This window comes from Ptychodera flava, chromosome 12, assembly GCF_041260155.1.
Source record: "Ptychodera flava strain L36383 chromosome 12, AS_Pfla_20210202, whole genome shotgun sequence".
Lineage (NCBI taxonomy): Eukaryota > Metazoa > Hemichordata > Enteropneusta > Ptychoderidae > Ptychodera > Ptychodera flava.
The window spans coordinates 42,485,145-42,505,612 of NC_091939.1; the positions used below are offsets into that span (position 1 = coordinate 42,485,145).

Here is a 20,468-nt window from a genome sequence, read left to right on the forward strand (position 1 = left end):
TTTGTTCGGCGATATTTCGAAAAGTTTCCATCCAAATTACAAATTGCCAACACTCATCGACAACTTGGTTATTAGGGACTTACCACGACCAGAAATCCGCTTAAAATTCACTGAAATATCGCCGTTTTCTAGCTGTCAACCGACATGACTACCCGGAGACCGCCATTTTGCTGGCGTAAAACTGTTGTTCGAGGCTCTCTGCAGAACGTCACTACAGTGACGTAGCTGTGACCTCTCAACTTATAGAAAAACAAACTGAGTATTCATCACCAGCGTAAAGTTGGCGTCATACTCATCCTCATCCTCAGGCTCAGGGGTCACGCGAAAATGAGGACGAGGATGACGCTACAGCGTCAGCTTCACCGGCGTCAATCCGATCATTCCCGAATGCGTCTGATGGAATAGATAAGTGTAAAAGCGACTTTAAAAATGTGCTCCAAGTTTCATATCACTGTAAATGTTAATCAAACACAGTGGGTATGTATTTCATAATATTTAGTAACCTCTCCTCTTAATATCCGTTTCTCACGATGTAGTTATAACGCAACATTCTTAGCCCTTAATTTCCTTAAAGTTCAAAGGTTGTATGTTTAATACGTTGACTTTTCAGGCCTCAAGTCATAGTTATACCAGTTAATTGTTTTATATATCCTCTGAATAATTAGGGCTTTCATATCGTCTTCATGGTGGCGATTTTTACACATTTCGGACCACGTATATTTTTTTGGCACCAATTTTTGGAAAATCTTAACGCAAGAGTTGAGAGGATACCAACAAACACATCCACGGATCCATGGACTGAAAATTACGAACATTTCCAAAAAACTAGTCTATATGAGATATTCTAACGATAAAATATTACCTGCGAACCAGTTTTACGATTCAAAAGAAAGTTGAGAAAGAATGGAGTTGTTATTTTCTTAAGTTTTGGGCGAATTTTATCATTTATCCGTCATCGGGTAGCGCACTTCGGCAATCTTCGGATACGACGCTGAAGCTGACGCTGAGTAGCGTCATTTTCAGCGTCAGCTAGAAAGGTCACCTGAGGCTGAGGATGAGGATGAGGATGACGCCAACTTTACGTTGGTCATTCATCGTGTGATATCGATGACCATCGTTTGTCCTATGGACATTGCCAGTCTCACATAACTGAAATCAAACTTTAACTTGGGAAAAAATAGTTCAGTCCTGGGATCTGTGATTGTTTATGCGGCGCGGATGCCGGCTGTAATCTCTCAGTTTGTTTTTGCATGAGGTAGTCTCTACTACCTCCATGGTTTTTGTAAGTTGAGAGGTCACAGCTACGTCACTGTAGTGACGTTCTGCAGAGAGCCTCGAACAACAGTTTTACGCCAGCAAAATGGCGGTCTCGGGGTAGTCATGTCGGTTGACGCTAGAAAAACGGCGATATTTCAGTGAATTTTAAGCGGATTTCTGGTCGTGGTAAGTCCCTAATAACCAAGTTGTCGATGAGTGTTGGCAATTTGCAATTTGGATGGAAACTTTTCGAAATATCGCCGAACAAAGTTGCGACAAGGGTGCTGTCGGGCGTAACATGGACGCTTTTCTACGCATTTTCCCATAGCTGTGGTGGCGGGGTTAAAATCGTAAAAGTCAAAACCAGCCCGTAAAAGGCAGGAATCCCGTCCGAAAACACCACAGCTATGGACCCACAGCTAGCCCTACATATGCCTGAGAAAAACATCTCTCAGGCATTTGTACACACCGAGCGGAATAGACTGATCACGAGTGACCGTGCTATGGGCTTGCTCAGTGATACTGTAGCTGTATTAGGCCTATTCCACAGTCCCTCCGCACGCTGTGGTTATATACACTCATCACTGAACTAGCCTCTGGCAATACGCACAGAACCACAGACGCCTGTTGGTTGGTAGTCTGCTAGAACGATCGATTTTCTGCTCGATCTATCGATCCCGTGCTCGATCTGCCCGCCACTGCAACCTAAATACTCCAAGTTGGTTCAAGTCGGTGAATTTTTAAACAATAAACTCATTTATAATAGTTTCTCTCGTGCCTCTCCTATTTCGTACAACTTATTCGGAATTTAGCAGTCCAGGCCAGCCAGGTTTCCCAGCGATTGAATGCGTTACCTATGGGTCTGCGCAGCAGTAGTGAGTTAGTTTCTACCGGATTCACCGTGGAGAAACTCCCCAGTATAACGTTCACCCCACTCTTTGAGTCCACAGGCACCACCGTAGTTGATAGCGCTTTTAAAGTGTAGTAGAAATTTCTACTACACTAAAAGCGCTATCAACTACGGTAGTGCCTGTTATTGAGTCCACTGCACTCATCGTGTCCATTCCACTCACGCGTTTCACATGAAAACAAAATACAAATCATCGCGTTCACTCAACTAAAACATTCACACGTCACAGACTTGAACGAAGTCTACCCAACGATCTCTCGCATGGCGATTCCCCGATGGGCAGAAAATTGTGAATTGTAATACTACCCCGGCGGTGGCAGTCCCCGGGTTGGTGGGTACCCATGCTTGTTTATACCCAAGTTTGAAAAGTACCCACTTTCCTAGAATATTTCTGAGAAAAACACCCCCTATTTGTGGCAAATCTGGGAGAAATTAGCTGTAAAAAACATACCCTTATTTTCGAAATCTAGGAGGTTAGTATGTTGACTTCCAGGGTTGACCCTGGAGGTTGACTTTGTATACATGTACATACATCACAAATGTTTGTCCTCACCTGATTTTAGTCACATTCATACACAATCATCTAGAGTGAGACTAGACCAGATTTAGTGTCCTAGGGAGATTATGAAAGGACTACCCCCAATCTCTACTGTGAAAAAGTACCCCTTTTTCTCGATTTCACGGACCTAGAATCTCCGAGATGACTGAAGAAAAACACCCCCTTTTCCGTGAATTTGGTAACGCGCATGGGTACCCACCAACCCGGGGACTGCTACCACCGGGAATACTACATAATAGTCTCGTGGCTTCTGTCAATGGCAGTAGGACGTACTGCGCATACGTACTACGGATACCATGTATGTGTGGGAATTGATAGGGACTTTAGGGGCGTTGTAGACTTGGTTCAAGTCAGTGAATTAAAAAAAAAATAAAATCATTTGTAATAGTTTCTCTTGTGTCTCTTCCATTTCATACAAACCTATCTAAAATTTGGCAGCCCAGGCAAGGGGGTTTCCCTTGCGATTGAAGGCGTTACCTTTGAGTCTGCGCAGTAGGGATTTAGTTTATGCCGGATTCACCGGGGAGAAACCACAGGTCCGTTATTTGCCGTGTAGTATACATAGAGAGAAGGGGAAGGTTTGACACGATTTTGCCCTCCTGTAGACGATAAAAATCCACGTATATTAACGCATGCAGTCAAAAAACTACCGTCCTTCGGTAGATAAATACCTTTGATATTTAATGTCCAACTCTGAGACGCGTTCATCGTTATTAAGTCCCACTTTTGGCCCCAAACTGCTGGTCAAGTACATTATCAGGGTCTTACGTACGTCAGACATTTTGAGTTGGGCAAATTACCCATAGTTCAGTGTGGATTAATTGGTGTTATATTTGAACTCGTGACCTTTGCTAAAATATTTTCTAAAATACTTACAAGCTAATGATAGTAAAGGATCCACGACTTGGGTTTGTTCAAAACGCAAAGCTGGACGTTGTACATCAGTATCTGTAGCCCGTTTAATGGCGGATTTAAATTTAGCGGTTGTGGGTCACGGGTTCATCTGGAATGCTAATGAGAACCGCGGTGCTGCTGTACGTAACAGCCTGATGACCGGGGTAACTAGAGAGTTTCGGGCCGATTTCGGGCAAGAGGTATTTCGCTATCGGCGTAGACCTTTTATTTGACTCTAAACTCCATATTTGTTTGGATTCACGGTCCGGCGGGCAAAATCGTGTCAAACCTTCCCCTTCTCTCTATGCATGTACACCGGCAACTCCGGACACCTGTGGGAGAAACTCCCTCCAATATAACGTTCACCCGGCCTCGCGTTCACCCATAACGCGGTTCACATGAAAACAGAACACAAATCATCACGTTCACCCCACTCAAAAATTCACAAATCACAGACTAGAACCCACAGGCGCTCCTTAGCTGGGTCGTCTGCTAAGTAGATCGATTTTCGGATCGATCTATTGATCCCGTAGTCGATATGCCCGCCACTGCAACCTAAATACTCACAAGGTGTGCAACACAATCACTCAAAAATCACACCACCCGATTTGTCAACTGGCCGTGCGCTCGCACAAAACATTCAGAACTACACTCCCATATACCAAGTTGGATCACAAATTTAACCATCTCCTCAAAAATCACGCCGATGAACGTGTTACTAGCGTCATCTTGAAGAAATCGGCCGTGTTTTGAGACCAAGCGCGGTGAAATGCGGCCTGCAGAACGATTCTACCATATGACGTCATTTTTTCCCACTGGTGATTGGTTCAACTATACTGCACCAGTGACGTCTTGCCATGACCTTGTTTTGGCCGTTGATTAGCCAATCAGTAGTGGAATAAATTACATCATATGGTAGAATCGTTCTGCAGGCCACATTTCACTGCGCTTGGTCTCAAAACACGGCCGATTTCTTCAAGATGACGCGAGTAAACGTTCATTGCGTGATTTTGAGGAGATGGTTAAATTTGTGATCCAACTAGGTATATGAGAGTGTAGTTCTGAATGTTTTGTGCGAGCGCACGGCCAGTTGACAAATTGGGTGGTGTGATTTTTGAGTGATTGTGTTGCACACCTTGTGAGTATTTAGGTTGCAGTGGCGGGGCATATCGACTGCGGGATCGATAAATCGAGCCGAAAATCGATCTACTTAGCAGACTAACCACTAAGGAGCGCCTGTGCTAGAACCAAGTCTAGGGACGTCCGTATGTTGCTATACCGGTGATAATAGAACGTATTTTCTGCATCCTGATACCCTATATGTATATGTATGGTTTGGTACTAACGAGTCTCGCTTATCTGAGCTTTATTTGAGGCAAAAGCGACAAGCCGCGAGCTACTACAGCAACCTGCTGTTTGCTTTTGCTTGCGGCTTCGCGGCGCAAATTAAAAGCATGGACCAGAGTCCCTCCACCCACTGTGCACAGACGCATGGACCACAGTCCTTCCACCCACTGTGCACAGACGCAGGTTCTTGGTCTTGCACGGGAGACTACTTGCTACCGTTTATTTTATTCTTGGCCTTGTGTAAAGTAATCGTGTAGGGTACCACGATTGGATTACAAGAGAGGAGAAACTGATAGGTGTGACGGAAATAGTTTTGCTATCAAAGAATATTAGGCCCTATAGCTTACTGATGATGTTTACCAAAAGCAGTTTTGAAGTATACGTTCTCAAGTAGTAATTTTCAGTGGGAGACTGTAGTTAAACCACGATCCCTCTATCACTAATAGTGACAGCAAAATTACGTTTGTCAGGGCGAAAACTAAAGCAGCTCGATAAAGAAATTTAAAATATCACGGGCGGAGTTTTTTAGGGCAAAAGCACAGTCACCTGTGTTCTATTCCGCTCTGCGCCTCAAGGACGTATTTACCTCTCAGACATATGGACACACGCACAGACGCAGAGCGGAATAGAACATAGGTGACACAAAAGTGATCTCTTTGTAAGAGGTCTAAGACCGATGTTAGACAAGTTGAACGTATTGAAGGACACCAACTGCAACTTTTTGATGATATTTTCATTATTTTTGTGTTAATGTCATCTAAAGGTTATTCTACTTCCCAAAGAATGTTGAGATACAGTGTTCGTCGACAACTCAGCCTATACATGTTTTAACTGCATCGTTATTGTTGACAAGGTAATTATGGTTCGGACTGGAATGCAAATATATAGACAATAACAATTGTATAGTCTCTGTGCTGACAAACTGAATATAGGTGTTTTGAGAAGAAGAAGATGAAGAAGAAGAAGAACTCTTTTCGGAATGGTCAGTTATGAAATCGGTAATGACAGTGGAAATAAGCAAACAAATGTAGGATTAATGCGTCGAAGTTGGAAGGAAAATTATCTAGGGTTTAACAATTCTCAGATAGTGATTAATCGATGTCGGCAAGTTTAATCCGGGGAGGGGGGTACTTGCTCTGAAATGTGGTAGGGGTGTGCGGCCGCACATAAAAAACCCGGGGCCAATTTTAGACCTAAAATCTCGTTATTTTAGGACCCCATTTATGACCTTTGACCCAGGTAAAAAGTCATAGGGTGCAAAATTTGCCGAGTTACCGGCAGAGCCTACCACTATACTGCACTGCCAGTTTTCCCATGGTCGACCTGTTGTATGATAGGAGTAGTAGAGCCACTTTGTTTCGATATTTTCTATTGGGCAAAATTCTTCCATATATGGAGTTCTGATCAATTAGTGACAGTGTTTTAAAACAAAGTTTATATTTACTTCGGCTAAAGCCAGGGGTCTCTTTAATGGGTCCCCTGCCACACAAAAAGATATCGATGCTTATTGAGTGCAGCTCAAAACCCTGCAAGGAAGACGTGAACTGACAGTTCGAATTTGTTCTTGTGTGGCACTCAAAAATCGACCCCATTTTAGACCCTGGTTTACTGTGAATTGATACCCCCATTTTAGACCAAGTTGCTGAAATACACACCCCATTGGGCGGCACGTATACATATTGGCAAGTAGTGGAAATACCCCCCCCCGGGAGTTTGATACGGTGCTCTCGTCGCTCGTAACGGTCGTAAATTACGACAAAAAATGAAAAATAACGAAAAATAATGAAAGTACAATCGGAGATTTACGAAGGTTTTTGTTAATTTTGAACGATCATTTTAGGTTAAGATATTGTGTCATATTCCTGGGGTCATATCTCGTTTTCCAAAGATTATCCTGCCCCTGTCGTCGGCTGTTGATCAATAGCGAAGTTCTTGAGCAAGTGATAGCGTTGGACTTTGAGCAGAGCTAAAATGAGCGTGCGTGGAAAGGTTTCAAGGTCCCCGAGACGTATACTCTACTAGTGGGCTTTGTATCACGGTAGTTTCGAGACACCCAAACACTCACACTATGTCAACTTTCCGAATGGATTGAAACTGAGGAAGCGGACAGTAACAAGTTCTTTAGATGGATGGCATCGTCAGCTGGGAAAGAAACGTGAGGTGAAAACGGCAACTGAAATGAAAAAGTAGGAAGTCAGGAAACCGCCGGGAAGAGATCAAAGACAGTAGAGCTAGTATACGGATCTTGGTCGAAAGAAGTACCACCAAGTTTGTGTTTTTGCATGGAGGTAGAGCCAGATCCATAGTACAGGCAAAGATTGAGATTAGCAGGATATCTTAGTTGGTCGATCATAAATTTGTCGTTTGAGGAGCTGCCGATTACATTTTCAGAGAATTTGCCAATTTAAATAGGTTTTCCTTCAAAATATTTTACAAGAAACCAGTAGGTTATGAATACTGATAGTGTTCTTTGATGCTCTAGGGACAATGCTATGCACAGTTATACAACGAGAACTTATCCAGACCACAAAATGACGATCGTCTGCAGTATTTAAAAAATATCACTATCTCCCAAAAGAAAGCATTAGCAGGATCACCAGTTTCAGTTTCTTACTCTTGCATTTAACTTTGCAGTGTATTACGGAGACAAAACTTGTGCGAACCTGCAGAGAACAAAAGTGAACATTTTTTACTGCCAAATGATAATAAGTGCAGTGATCAGCCCAAGGTAGAATGCCGCCTCGGGGACAGATATTTGGACCCTCTAACTTTTCCAGTTCTTTTCTGATCTACCACTCGTGGGGGTTCTTTGTGTAAGAAAGACTTTTTACCACCATAGTTTTTCCAAAATCTTAATTTAATTTTTCTCCATAGAATTATTACAGCAATGGCAGCCATTTTGAATCTCAAATGTTGGTAAATCTTGGGTAATTTGTTTCTTCAGTACCAAGACTTGCAGGGTGACTCCCAATTTTTATTCTTGATTTTGAAAGAGAAACGTCGAAAGAGTCATTGAGGAAAGTTTGAGCGTAAGTTTAAGTCGTACGCTTTCGAGGCGCGTACTGCCTCAAAATAGTTTCAGAGCTGGACATGGCATAATGACTGCAGCTATGGAGGCACCACCTATGAATGGCATGCATACTTTCAAGGGCACAGAGCTTTCCGAATTTATGGTATGAAAAACAGGAGACATGTTGTAAAATTCAAGGGCCAGTTTACCAAAATGGCACACTTAATTGAGTAGAGGATATCCATCAGTAACGAAGAAATTTAAATGTTACAAGCATTCATGAACCATGATGTACTGTGATGCAATGGATCTTTGAAAATGCGTATCAAAATTTGAGTGTTCAGTGCAAATACAAGCATACTCTAAGTAGTAAAAAAAGGGATTTTTCATTTGCTTTTGTCTGATTTCCCAAGTTTTCTATCATGAATACGTTCATCATTTTCGTCCCCTTAAAACCATTCACTGAGGATCAGAAGAGATTCATGAAAATGGGTAGGGCGGTTGGGAAGGGGGTCAGCATTACATCATTTGTGCTTACTCATTTTTTCCGCACCAAACTCGTAAATTTACTAACAAATGGGAAAGGCCAGGAGGGCACAGCGTTGGAATTTGTGACATAAAGTAATGGAAGATACACTCGAATGACTTTCAACTTCACGCCATTACTCAACCTTTGAATTTCCAGTAACGTAGATATCCTGTGATCGACAGGTGGCTGTCTAGCGCCCTCTACAGGCACAGGCGGCCCAGACACTACTAATAAGCTTATTATTGAGTTTCTCACAGTTTACTCTATCAGTTCCTCTCCTTTTCTTCATCACAGTCCCTCTATGGATAGAGGGACTGTGTTTTCATGCTCTATATAGTCATTTTTCTTTATTTTCTACGATCAGTCAAAGCATGAAGTAAAGGAGAGGAACTAATAGAGAAAACTGAGAAAAACTCATTACGTCTGGGCCGCTTGTGCTGCAGGCAGCAAGATTTAATAATGATGTTGCACCTCCATGCATGTATTTTCTGTTTTCACCGTACCGAACTTTTGAACTCTCAGTTTCTTGGAATTCGAGGACCATTAGTTATTTTTTTGTTTTAATTTACCGCAAAGTCCCGGATATTTGATAAATAATTAATAGCTTTGAATAACATACAAGTCTTAAACCAACACAGGTACTTTTTTGTAGTTTTTATTAAAAACATGACCCAGATGTGATGATCATTCTTATCAGAGAGATTTCTATACATCTTGAACAATACATTTACACTCAACAAAACCATGCTTTGAAGAGGGTCTTGCTTTTATAGTTTCTGTCACAATTGAATTCCTTGATTAAATCTACAAAGCTTCCGAACGGGTTGACAGATCCTTTTTTAACATTGAAATGTTCAAATTGTTAATCATGTGACATAAAAATAACATTACTGAGTTTCTAGTTATTTTTAAATGATCAGTATTCAATGTTTCACCTTATCATGTAATCAAACACCATTTTTTAATATCGGTAAATTTTATTTTCAAAATGCTCAAAGTTAAGCATAAATGACAAAATTTACTAGATGGAAAGCTTGATATGCATACACATAATACATGTATATGATGTGAACTGGGAAGACGTTAATGGCTGTACAAACACTGATGAGTGTAGAGACATTGAAAATATTCACAACATGCAGGGAGGATATGTGAGACTCAGAGAACTTGGAAATCAAATTGATGTACACATTGTGTTAATAAAAACTTCTGAAACAAATGAAGTCAAACAAAAATAAATTACACAAAATAAACTTGTGAGAAAAAAATACAGACAGTTGTATTTTTCATAGCAACAATGAAGAAAAAAGAGAAAAAAATTCTTTCATGATGGAAAGTGTCAACAATGAGAGGCTTTGTCTTTTTTAAGTCTTACAATGTGTATGGTTTTCAGCAGAGTCTTTGCTAACTGCTCCATCCTCAAATTTAGTTCAATTTTTTCAGTATAATAAGATACCTAACACTATTCAGTTTGCAAGTTTTAATTTTTTCTCCTTCTGACTTTTTGATGAAGTCTGGATAACGATATGGTTCTTCTGTGAAGACACTTGAATGCTTTACAGCTGTTGCAACTTCTGTCTGGTGTTGACGGGTGTTTGTGCAACTCCAACTGACTTATTGTCACTTGTACCCGGTTAAGAAATTACAGAAGTAAGAAAACAAATTTTACAAATACCAGCCACACCAACAGCATTGCACCATCAAAGCTAATCTACTAAATAAACTTCTTTATGATACAAGAAAATTTCACATATTACATGTACTGCTGCAAAACTAATGTAATGATATTTTCAGATTGACATTCAGAGTTTCATAAATGTTGTTAGTGGCAACACTGACTGTAACAAATAAAGCGTGTACTCACACAGAAAATACATTCATTCAACTGACAACTTCCAATATTTTTGGCTTCTTAAGAAACTATGAATGTTCAATGATCAAAAATACTTGAAATCTGTCATTTTGACATTTAAAACAAGTGAGCTAGCAGTCTCTATAACTATACAAGCATTTTTGCTAAAAAACAATGATAAATTGAATATCTGTGTTGAACCTAAACTTGAAATATGAAGAAAAGTGCAGCAACTATTGATTTATATATATGATATATGATGTGGTATGTGATTTATATAATTATAATAAAAAACCACAAAATTAGAGAAAAGTCCAGACAAATTTGAATGAAGACATCAAAATGACTCTACAGATGACTTGATGAAACATCATCATTACTTGAGACATGAGACTTTGGTCATTAATCTATGAGGTTAAATTCAATTCCATCAGCATTTTCACAGTAAGCTTTTCTGACAGAATGACCAATTCAGTTTGTCAACACACTTTTATTGAATGTAGCTAAATAAGTAGCTGAGTGCTTCATATTATTGCTAAAATGTAGAGGAGAAAAATTATTAGACTGGCAACCTTCAAGGCTACAAATCAAAGAGAACTGTGGGTAGTTTATAGTACTGTGATATTGTTCTCTCAATATGAATCAGCCTGGAGGTGCACAGTATTTGAGATTACACAGGGGAGAAAAACGTTCTGCGCATGCCTCACCGGAAGTAGTTTTCATGCATAGAAATACACGGAGGTCTTCTCTTTTCTCAAAAGGGATGAAAAATACGCAAAAGGGATTGCTATAAATGTGTACAACAACTCTCTTTATTATAAACTACAACATACCCTTTGCCTAAAAAAAACCGATCCTGGATAAAAATAGGAACACTATTTGAAAAAGGGTGGCGCTAAATTTACGCATGTTTGTTTACATTCGTCAGTTTCAATCGCTAGTAGTGCAAACTTTCAAATGCGACAACATGCACTTGTCTACTAGTTTACTGGCTTTGCACATAATAAAGGCGCTTGCCATTTTTTCAAGAATGAATTTATTTCCTCTACATGATCTATCCACTGACAGTATATACCAGAGCCGTGAAACTGTCATTTGTACACACATATGATATAGCAGCAGACGATAAAAATATTGGCGCGAATTGTTCTTCTAAAACTCAATGAAGTGTTGTTCAAGATGTCTGAGTGTGTACTTGCCGGTAAAACGCGTGCGAAAACCACTTGCACAGGAAATTTATGTCATTTGACAGTGGAATTAAGACGGTGTTGTCAAAGTCCCGGTGATCTTATTTGTTTACATCATTTAAAAGCAGTCATCAGAAGAAACAGGCGACTATGTTCCTGTCCGGCACCATGGGCCCACAGTGATAAGATATGTGAGCGTCCAATCCCATCAAGGCTATTCCAGGTCTTCGATGAAATTGGTGCAAAAGATGAACAGTACGTCCCGGGGACGCGATGGTGTACCAGATGCAAATCAAAAGCAGATCTGGAGTTTTTTCCCGGGTTTTCACAGTACCTTCCACCAAAGAAAATCGCAGGCGGCAATATCGGGAACAGCAATATCCGAGACAGGTCTCCACTGGTAAGTGTAAATGGAGAACAACAGCGAGGGTATGTTGTGACAGGTTCTTCGGCCGGTGTTGTTTTCGGCTGTATTGACTCCAGGTTATTGACCTGAAATATTGAGAACTGGTGCATGAGGGCGCACTAAACTGTTGGTGGTTTAATTGGGAAAAAAATTGTGAACTGAAAGATGTCAAGAGTAATTAATCTTCAATTTATCAAAAACATAATCATTTAATGGGGTCATTGCACAAAATCATGAAGTATAGGTTTGTGAGTTTAGCTAACTACAGAGTAATTAACAAGGCGTTTTTTTAAGGCTGGCCACACTCTGCAAAAATGATGATACTGATAACAATAAATAAAAAAATATAAATTTTACCCTCCCCCCCCCCAAAAAAAAATGCAAGCTCCTGCATATGTTTTTATCCACTGATTGGGTATACACAGAATTCTCCGTAGGAAATTTTCACAATAGGGCTCATGTGTTGTGAAGCACTGCAGAAAGAAGCGGTCACACATAGGAGATTTCAGGGATTGATGAGAAATCAAATGAATGCTCCGGCACACATTCAAATTAAAACCAGAAAGTAAACACTGTTTAATGTCACTATCACTGATTTGGCCATGATTTTTTGTGAATTTTCTCGGCAGCGATTGAAAAATTATTTGTTGCAAAGCATTTTCACAAGAGGGCTCTCAGAATTTATAAGAGGGCCCCAACGCCCCTTTTATCTTATTCAAGGAGAACTCTGTATACACATCGATTCCCCAAAATTACAACAGGTGAATAATGCTGGTATTTCTACTAAACTGTATCTTATTTTGTCTCCTGCAAGCAGCAAACAACAATTTTCAATAAGACTGATTCCGTGTACTGTGGTACCGTTCTTTCTACAAATGAGGGTCATGTGTTGCTGTCAAAAACTCAATGGAATGGCATTATTTCCAAGTTGCAAGGTTGGTATAATTTATTGTATACATACTTTTCTCAGCTTTGAAAAAAAACATTTGAAACACTAAGAGTGGATGACTGGTTAAGATCTACAGTTATTTGAATTTGTACAAGTCATACACCATGCATCCTACTGCACTGTAGTCATTCTTTGCAAACTTTATTCAACCAAATTACAAAAAATCTCGAAGCGGACAAAGTAATGACTGGCAACAATCCCATTGAATGTACTTTTGGGGGGGTGTCACTATCTTTCAATGGCTTCTTATCAAAAACATTAAAGCCCCATAGCTGTATCTTTTCTATTCTCTGCTTTATCAACAAATATATCATCCAATTTTCAGAGTTATGGTTTTGATTCCCTGCCATTTAGTAATATCATCTCTAAAATGTTACTTTATTAGTTCATGGCAACAAACCAGGTCCATCAATTCAAACCCATACATGTGTTCTTGTTGGTGGCGGCCATATGTAGCTTGCAAGCCAAAAATTATTTATTGTAAAATATCTGAGTTATAATATATGTTCTCCACCAATATTCAAAAACTTTCTGTGTCCACACTTTGGGAAGGACTTTGGCTTGAGTTACTTTTGATTGGAAATCATGATATTAAAAATAATTCAAAAAGATACAGCTAAAGTGTCTTTAATGAAATTTATTTAATTGTGTACCTTTTAAATTTGTTCATGCAGGTTCAACATTTTCTGAACAATTGAAAACACTGCAGGAAATGCTGTACAGGTCACAACAAAATGGTGTGTTCCTTGATGTGAAAAAAATGGAATATTTTGCCAAGAAATATGTCCCAGATCTTTATCAGGAGATTTACAGGGCAATAGTTGACCCATCATTGTCTGTGGAAAGAAAAAGGCAACAAGAGAAGAGAATATTGACTGTCCTGAGTTTACTTGCATATTACAGGTGAAACACAATTGCAATTTAGGGATAACTCTTTTACTTTGGACACAGTCACATGCTTTGAAGTGTAGTATATAGAGTGCAGACACATAAATTAAAGCTTAGTGAGGTTGATTATATATCTTTTGATGCTTTACAGTAGTCTAAAATGACATTGCTATAAGTATTACTATTGTAACTATAGAAACACAGATGTATGAAGGTATATCCCGTGACACTGATGCTTACTGTTTTCAGTTTACTGGAATCTGAAAATAATTTGATGTTAAAAAAAAGGCTGAAAGCAATGCTCTGATAGAACAGAATATTTCAGTAAACTCTAGAAAAACTCAGTGGTGCAGTCTATCAGGAGTAACAAATAATATCAAGAGACAACTTTATCTCTTCAGTGTCATTTTATTTTTTTTTAATGTTGTGTTCTTGTTATGTATGCATATAGAATAGAATCTGCCATTTCCATCATTCAGATCACAGAAGACAAGAGGCTTCCAGGAGGCAATGGGGATATATTTTAATATGCAGGGCTTATCCCAAGAAGCGCAGGATATGTGCCACATTTTTGGTCTGTCTCAACATCCCCGCACTTTGTTGAAAAAGAGACAGCAGATTGCCGGAGAACATGGGAAGCGAATCAAGACATACCTGATGAATAAGTTACAAGTAAATACTACTTTCTAGCTTTGCATGATTGACCTTCATATATACAGTAATCAATACATGACAAAGAACACTTTAAATACATTTTAAATATTTTTATTTCAAGTAAAAATGCAAAATATCAACTGCACTGATATCATGAAACCAAATTGTTTTTGAAGATAATTTTTTCTCATATTTTGCTGTGAGCATATTGAATAATTGAATGCATGCCTGAAATTGGATAGATGTGAGTAATTTACCTCACTTCTAAAATTATTTGTTTGTCTATTTATTTAAGTCAAGAGGTAAAGCATTCATCCTCGCTCTTATTGATGATTTCCATAATATCCATGGATTTAAATCGATGGCCTCTGGACACAAGGAACTGAAAACCAGTCAGGCTGTACATATGGCAACAACAATGCTGGATATCTTGCCTGTAGAGTCACTCGATCTGCCAGCTGGTGAATCAATACACAGGTAAAATTGAAATTTATATCAGACTCATCATTGTAATTGTTGTAGAACTCACACACACACACACACACACACACACACACACACACTGTATTTGTGAAATGTGTATTACATAATCTATACGAAAAAAATTTCTCCAACATCAATTGTATGAAAGGGTCAATTTATGATGACCTGACTTTGATAGGGAAACTATATCGTGCACTGCTAACAATCATTAGTCAATAATGTTTTCATAATGCATTAAATTATTGCACCGAATTCATATCCAAACATGTAACATTTGAGAAATGAAGGATTTAAAGAGATTATGAAGTGCACTTAATGGTACTATTTTTTGTATTATAGAAATATATTTATCTATAAAAATGGACAGCAGATACTTGTGAGAGGAGGGATAGCACCCCATGTCATGCGAAAGGAATTCAAATTGTTCATGCAAGACTATGCTTTGAGTTTCCTTGAGAGTCTCCCGATACAATATCACCAACTGGATACACAACATGCCATCTCTTCCCTTAAGAACATGAGGTAGGATTCCAATATCTTATCACATAACAATGACATTTGATGGGACAAGGCTGTCACCTTTTGACATTGTTTTGGTTTTGCTACTGGCACTGACATACACATGTGGTATATTGTGTTACAATTTTAAAGAAATATTATTATGTATTACAACACATCTGATCCATAATCGCTTATGCAATTCCTCAACATATGTTCTTATGGGAAGAGTTATTTTGGAACTGATGCATGAATCAGTTAATTGGATAAGTTTGACAACCCATCCACACTTGCACAAAACTGGAAATGTCATCCGCAGTGCAGACAGTGACAGTAAAGATTTGTCTTAATTTATAATATATTCAAAAGAAGTCATGAGGCAAAAGATGAGGTGTGTTACAAAGCATATATTGACTGGCAATATTTGGGTAATAGCAAACCTTTTGTGTACACTAAAACCTGTGAATTTCCCAAAAAAGTCTGTTTCCCATGGCCAAAACCTGAGGAAAACAAACTATTTTGGGATGTACTTACAGTCCCTCATGTAAACAAACATATGCTATTACATTAATTACCTGTCAATATGTGTATACAATTTTACACATGACATTGAATATAGATGAATAGATATAAACAAAATCATTTGAGTAATAGTAATACTTACCTGTTCACGATGAAATGTGTCCCTGATGAGATACAAGGAAAGGTACACTTTCTCTGAAAATAGAAATATCATATGTTTCAATTATATTGAGTGATAACATTGTTTTGTGTACCAATATTTTCAATGTAAATTATTTTTTTAAAATTTCATCTGCCTTAAAGACCATACACTGATGTTGATGTGGAAGAACTCCATACTCTAAATACCACTGTACTGGTTGACGAGATTGAGCAGCCACTCAAGAGAAAACAAGATCTTCTCAAACTGTGGATGATGCTTCTTGATATCCCACAGCTGAAGACATATACCTCAAAGCAAGCTATTTTAGCACCTGGTGACTGGCCAGTGTGGTACTTTGGTAAAAAAATAATAGCTTCTTTCAGTGATAATGATACAAGTATTCCCACAGAAATACTTTCCTTTGTACCAACTGTTGGTCAATTTCATATCACTTTAAACGCTTCTCGTGATATTGTCATATCTGCAAGATTTTTCTTCCAGTTACTCTGCAATGGGGTTTTTGATAAACGTTTCATTTTAGCAAAATCTCCAAAACCTTACAAAGTGTCACTTTGTATTTTTTTGGCTTTCAGTGGATGGATTCGCATTCGTCGTTATGTGATCAGCAAATTAACAATGTGTAAATCTGTGGAAGTCCAGTTTATGCTTTATCTTCTAGATGAATTAATTCCCCTTGTATATTTTCATTATCCTGTATTTGTTCAAGGTAAAGACCGAAACATGCTTCTCAAAGTACTAAAGCGGTTAGAAATATACTTTATAATTTCCAATAGACACCATTATAACAAGTCTCTTCTTAGCTTACTTTCTGATGACCTCTATCACTCATCCCATTTACCTGGCTATAATCATCTTACACAAAATCACCAACACATCATCACTGAGAAGAAAGTTGAACTATTTCATTCATCACTAAGACACCACATACAGCCTCACGATGACGGCATCACCATACAAAGACAAGCACACATGCTACACCACACAAAACATAACACTCTCATTCGAGATTTCTTGCAACACCATAACCATGGTAAAGATGACCATGACCTCACATTGTTAGCTGGCAGAAGTGCTGAGACACTTCTTGATATTATCAATCAGGTAATGCAGTCTGCAGCTGAACATGAACAACATACAGAAGTCAACAGCACCACATATCATTTTCCAACTTTCAACACAGACATCACAGCAAAGTGCCTTCCACTTGGATTCAGATGGTCCTACCATCATCGGCCAAGTGAAGATCTCATTTGTGATAGTCCGAATTGCTCTATCTCTTCCTCTTCCAATCTGTCAAAACGCCTCACTTGTGGTCACACCTTTCACATAACTTGCTTATCTCAAAGTGGCTGTCCAATATGTTCTCCTCTGCTAACTGCTGAAGTTGTCCACTTGTCTAACAGCTGGAATGAAAGCATCATCAAAGACATACACAGCCAGCCTTCTAATGAATCCACTGAAACAACTGACAGTGACACTCTACCAACATCTTGCAGAATTCATGACATACAATATTACCTAACACAGCAATTTGAAGATGACATAAAAAACCGTGCCTCTCTCATACCAAACGCACAGACAGGCCAATTCCGAAACAAACAACACAAGGAGATGAATGCACACACCACACAAAGTAACATTTCTTCTCCCTCTACAAATACATCAGCACAGCAGACACAAACATCCCATTCCTCATCTATTAATGCATCAATACCCCCAACACAGATATCCGAGCCTTCAGCAACTGATGAAGCAATACCACAGACACAAACAGCTAGGTCTTCAGAAGATGGTGCAGTATTTCCTCAGACTCAGATATCCCCCTCTTCAACGAATGATGCAGCAATACCACAGACACAAACAGCTAACTTACCTTCACCATCTGATTCAGCACTTCCGCATACACAAACTTCCCATTCCAGGCACAATGTACCACCAGATGTAGCACTACTGCAGACAGAGACAACCCTTTCTTCAATACCTGTACAGCAGCAGTCTGTCTCTGACAAACAAATAAAACAGAAGCAAAACAGAAAATCAATGAGTCAATCTTCCCTTCAACTTCACAAATATGCCCACTTGCGACATTTGGTATGTTTATGTCCAAAACCACAGTCACATGGATGTGTAAGTTACTGGTCATGTAACAATGTCATTTCACAAGGATCATTGCATAGCAACAACATGCGATCAGGGAGTAATGCATGTACATTGATTTGTTTACTGCTTGCACAATGGTACTACCAAGAGTGTTCAATACAGATCCTACCAGAATCATCAGTATTTCCACAGGAATGGCTGGTTGGATTTATTATGTCCTGTGTTCTTGGTAATCAAGCTCATGACATCTATCGTTTGAATGAATTATCTCCTCATCTCAACCTTTCACCCTTAGAAGGAATGAGACTGCTAGGAAATAAATTAAAGCTAAGTTTTCATTCAAATGAAATTGGACCAGTTTATACTCATCATATGTCTGAACCAAGACAAGGGTTATTGGAGTTTTACTTGGATTATTGTAAACAGAGGGCAAAAATGGCTTTAGTATATGTAAGAAGAAATATGTCAATTTTATTTATTGTGAATCAAGGCTATGTTTTACTTGCTGATTCACATACACACAGTGGGGATCAGAATGGTGCACTGTTTGCCCAGGTACAGCATTCAAATGTCAAGTATTTGCTTCAGTTTTATGATAGTTTCATTGGGGTTGATGGAGAGCATAATATTGGTACAGTGACTTTATTTAAGTTTTCATGAATTGCTAAAACACCATATTTCTCTCACAACACCATGTAAGAGAGAAGACAACTGATGATATCCTACCTTAATAAAGTTCAAGTGCATCCATCTCTTGAATTGCTTACCAGTTTATCACCCTGGTAGTAGTGCAATGCTTTTTCTGCAATAAAGGACAGAATGAAAATTGTATTTAAAAATGAACTATACACACTTAGAGAAAGACATGCAACAATTTTGATGTATAACCAGTGTTCTCCCCATGAATTTCTGAAACTGTATTGGCTAATTGGCATTATAATGCAACCAATTCTTATGATAATTAGCCAATACATTGTTTCCCCCCAAAAAATAAAGAGTAGGTCCAATATTGTTTCATTGCTCTGGGGAGAACACCAATAATTTTAAAGTGTCACCATTCATTGTGTCACAGGCATTACTGTTACAAGTCGCTAAGTTAAGGTCAAAACCTTTGAATTAAACTCTTCCTCTTCCATTTTGTAACTGATTACATTTACATATGTGCAGATTCATTTGTGTAAATATTTGACACTCGGACTACAATTTTTCTATGGATATATATGTGACATACATAGGTCATGCATGGTAAAGTGCTTTTGAATTTTCCGCAATTTTTTAATGTCTGTATAAGTATACAATATGTACAATACACTAATGTACTTTGAATTGCATATTTATTCTCATATTTCAAACCAAACATTTACATGTTTGCTCATTTCTATATGTCCTTCTCACAAGTCAGATTTCACAACTTTAAAGTGAAGACGACATTTATGTACATAAACAAAACTTTACTGTGGAACTTACCTTTATGTCAGTCAATTAATTTCTAAGGACATTTGCAATCAAACTAGTGTCAGTCCCTTCAACTCATCAGCACATGTGTCGTCTGCAGCCAACTCAACAGGAGATATGCATGGGGGTCGTACCGGGGGTATGCAACCCGTATGGTTCTTTGTTGTGAGTTACACTTCCCACGCTGCACGAAGCACAGCCCCGGTCGCCTCAGGCAAAAAGGCAGACTGTAAAAACACCTGTACCTTCGCTCACACACAGGAAATCGGCAGGAAGAACCGCAGGCACTCGAACCAACCCTTTCTGGTTGCAACACATGGGTCTCTCGTAGCGATGTTTCGAGCGTCTGTGGGAAGAACAGGAGTGAGGACATCTCGTAATCCGAATCGTATGGCCAAAAACGTGCTAACAATCACACAATTCAGAAAATAAAAACAGGTTTGTAGAATAAAAAACGCTTACAGGAATTCTGTCGAGAGGTGTAATGATAGTGCAAGCCATAGTATAATCACTGGTACAGTGACCTCAACATAGTAATGGAATGACGCTAAAAAAACCCGCAGAAATCGGCGGCCGAGTTGTCCAGCTGATTGAAAACACAGCTGATGAACGCTACTTCCGGTGAGGCATGCGCAGAACGTTTTTCTCCCCTGTGGTTTGAGATATACTTTCATGGAGGGCGCCCCCAGTGGTCTGTAGTGAGAGAGCAAAGTTAACAGCCCCGTACTCCCTGAATAATAGCAAGTGCAAACACGACATGTGTAGAAGCCAACAGCATATTCTTTCACAGTCACCACCACACTGA

General features: G+C 39.0%; 1 protein-coding gene and 1 long non-coding RNA gene across 4 annotated transcripts; one reads left to right on the forward strand and one right to left on the reverse strand.

The window, feature by feature from the left end:
* The first annotated feature begins 1,099 nt into the window (after nucleotides 1–1,099).
* LOC139145941 (uncharacterized) lies at nucleotides 1,100–19,718 on the forward strand. 3 transcript variants are annotated; one of them, XM_070717395.1, is made up of 7 exons: nucleotides 11,538–11,945; nucleotides 12,769–12,886; nucleotides 13,575–13,803; nucleotides 14,268–14,460; nucleotides 14,738–14,919; nucleotides 15,265–15,447; nucleotides 16,249–19,718. In XM_070717395.1, the coding sequence occupies exons 1-7, from the start codon at nucleotides 11,538–11,540 to the stop codon at nucleotides 18,866–18,868; spliced, it is 3,933 nt and encodes a 1,310-aa protein (XP_070573496.1). In that variant the 3' UTR covers nucleotides 18,869–19,718. The 3 variants fall into 3 exon arrangements, with proteins under 3 accessions (XP_070573497.1, XP_070573496.1, XP_070573498.1); XM_070717396.1 differs by lacking the exons at nucleotides 11,538–11,945; nucleotides 13,575–13,803 and adding an exon at nucleotides 1,100–1,443; XM_070717397.1 differs by lacking the exon at nucleotides 13,575–13,803 and having other exon boundaries at nucleotides 11,903–11,945.
* On the reverse strand, nucleotides 11,153–20,314 carry LOC139145942 (uncharacterized). The gene is made up of 6 exons (XR_011555056.1): nucleotides 20,126–20,314; nucleotides 19,676–20,009; nucleotides 18,935–19,010; nucleotides 16,088–16,140; nucleotides 13,554–14,900; nucleotides 11,153–12,037 (listed from the first exon to the last, which is right to left on the reverse strand). It is a non-coding gene; the product is annotated as an uncharacterized lncRNA (long non-coding RNA).
* Between the last annotated feature and the right edge of the window lie 154 nt (nucleotides 20,315–20,468).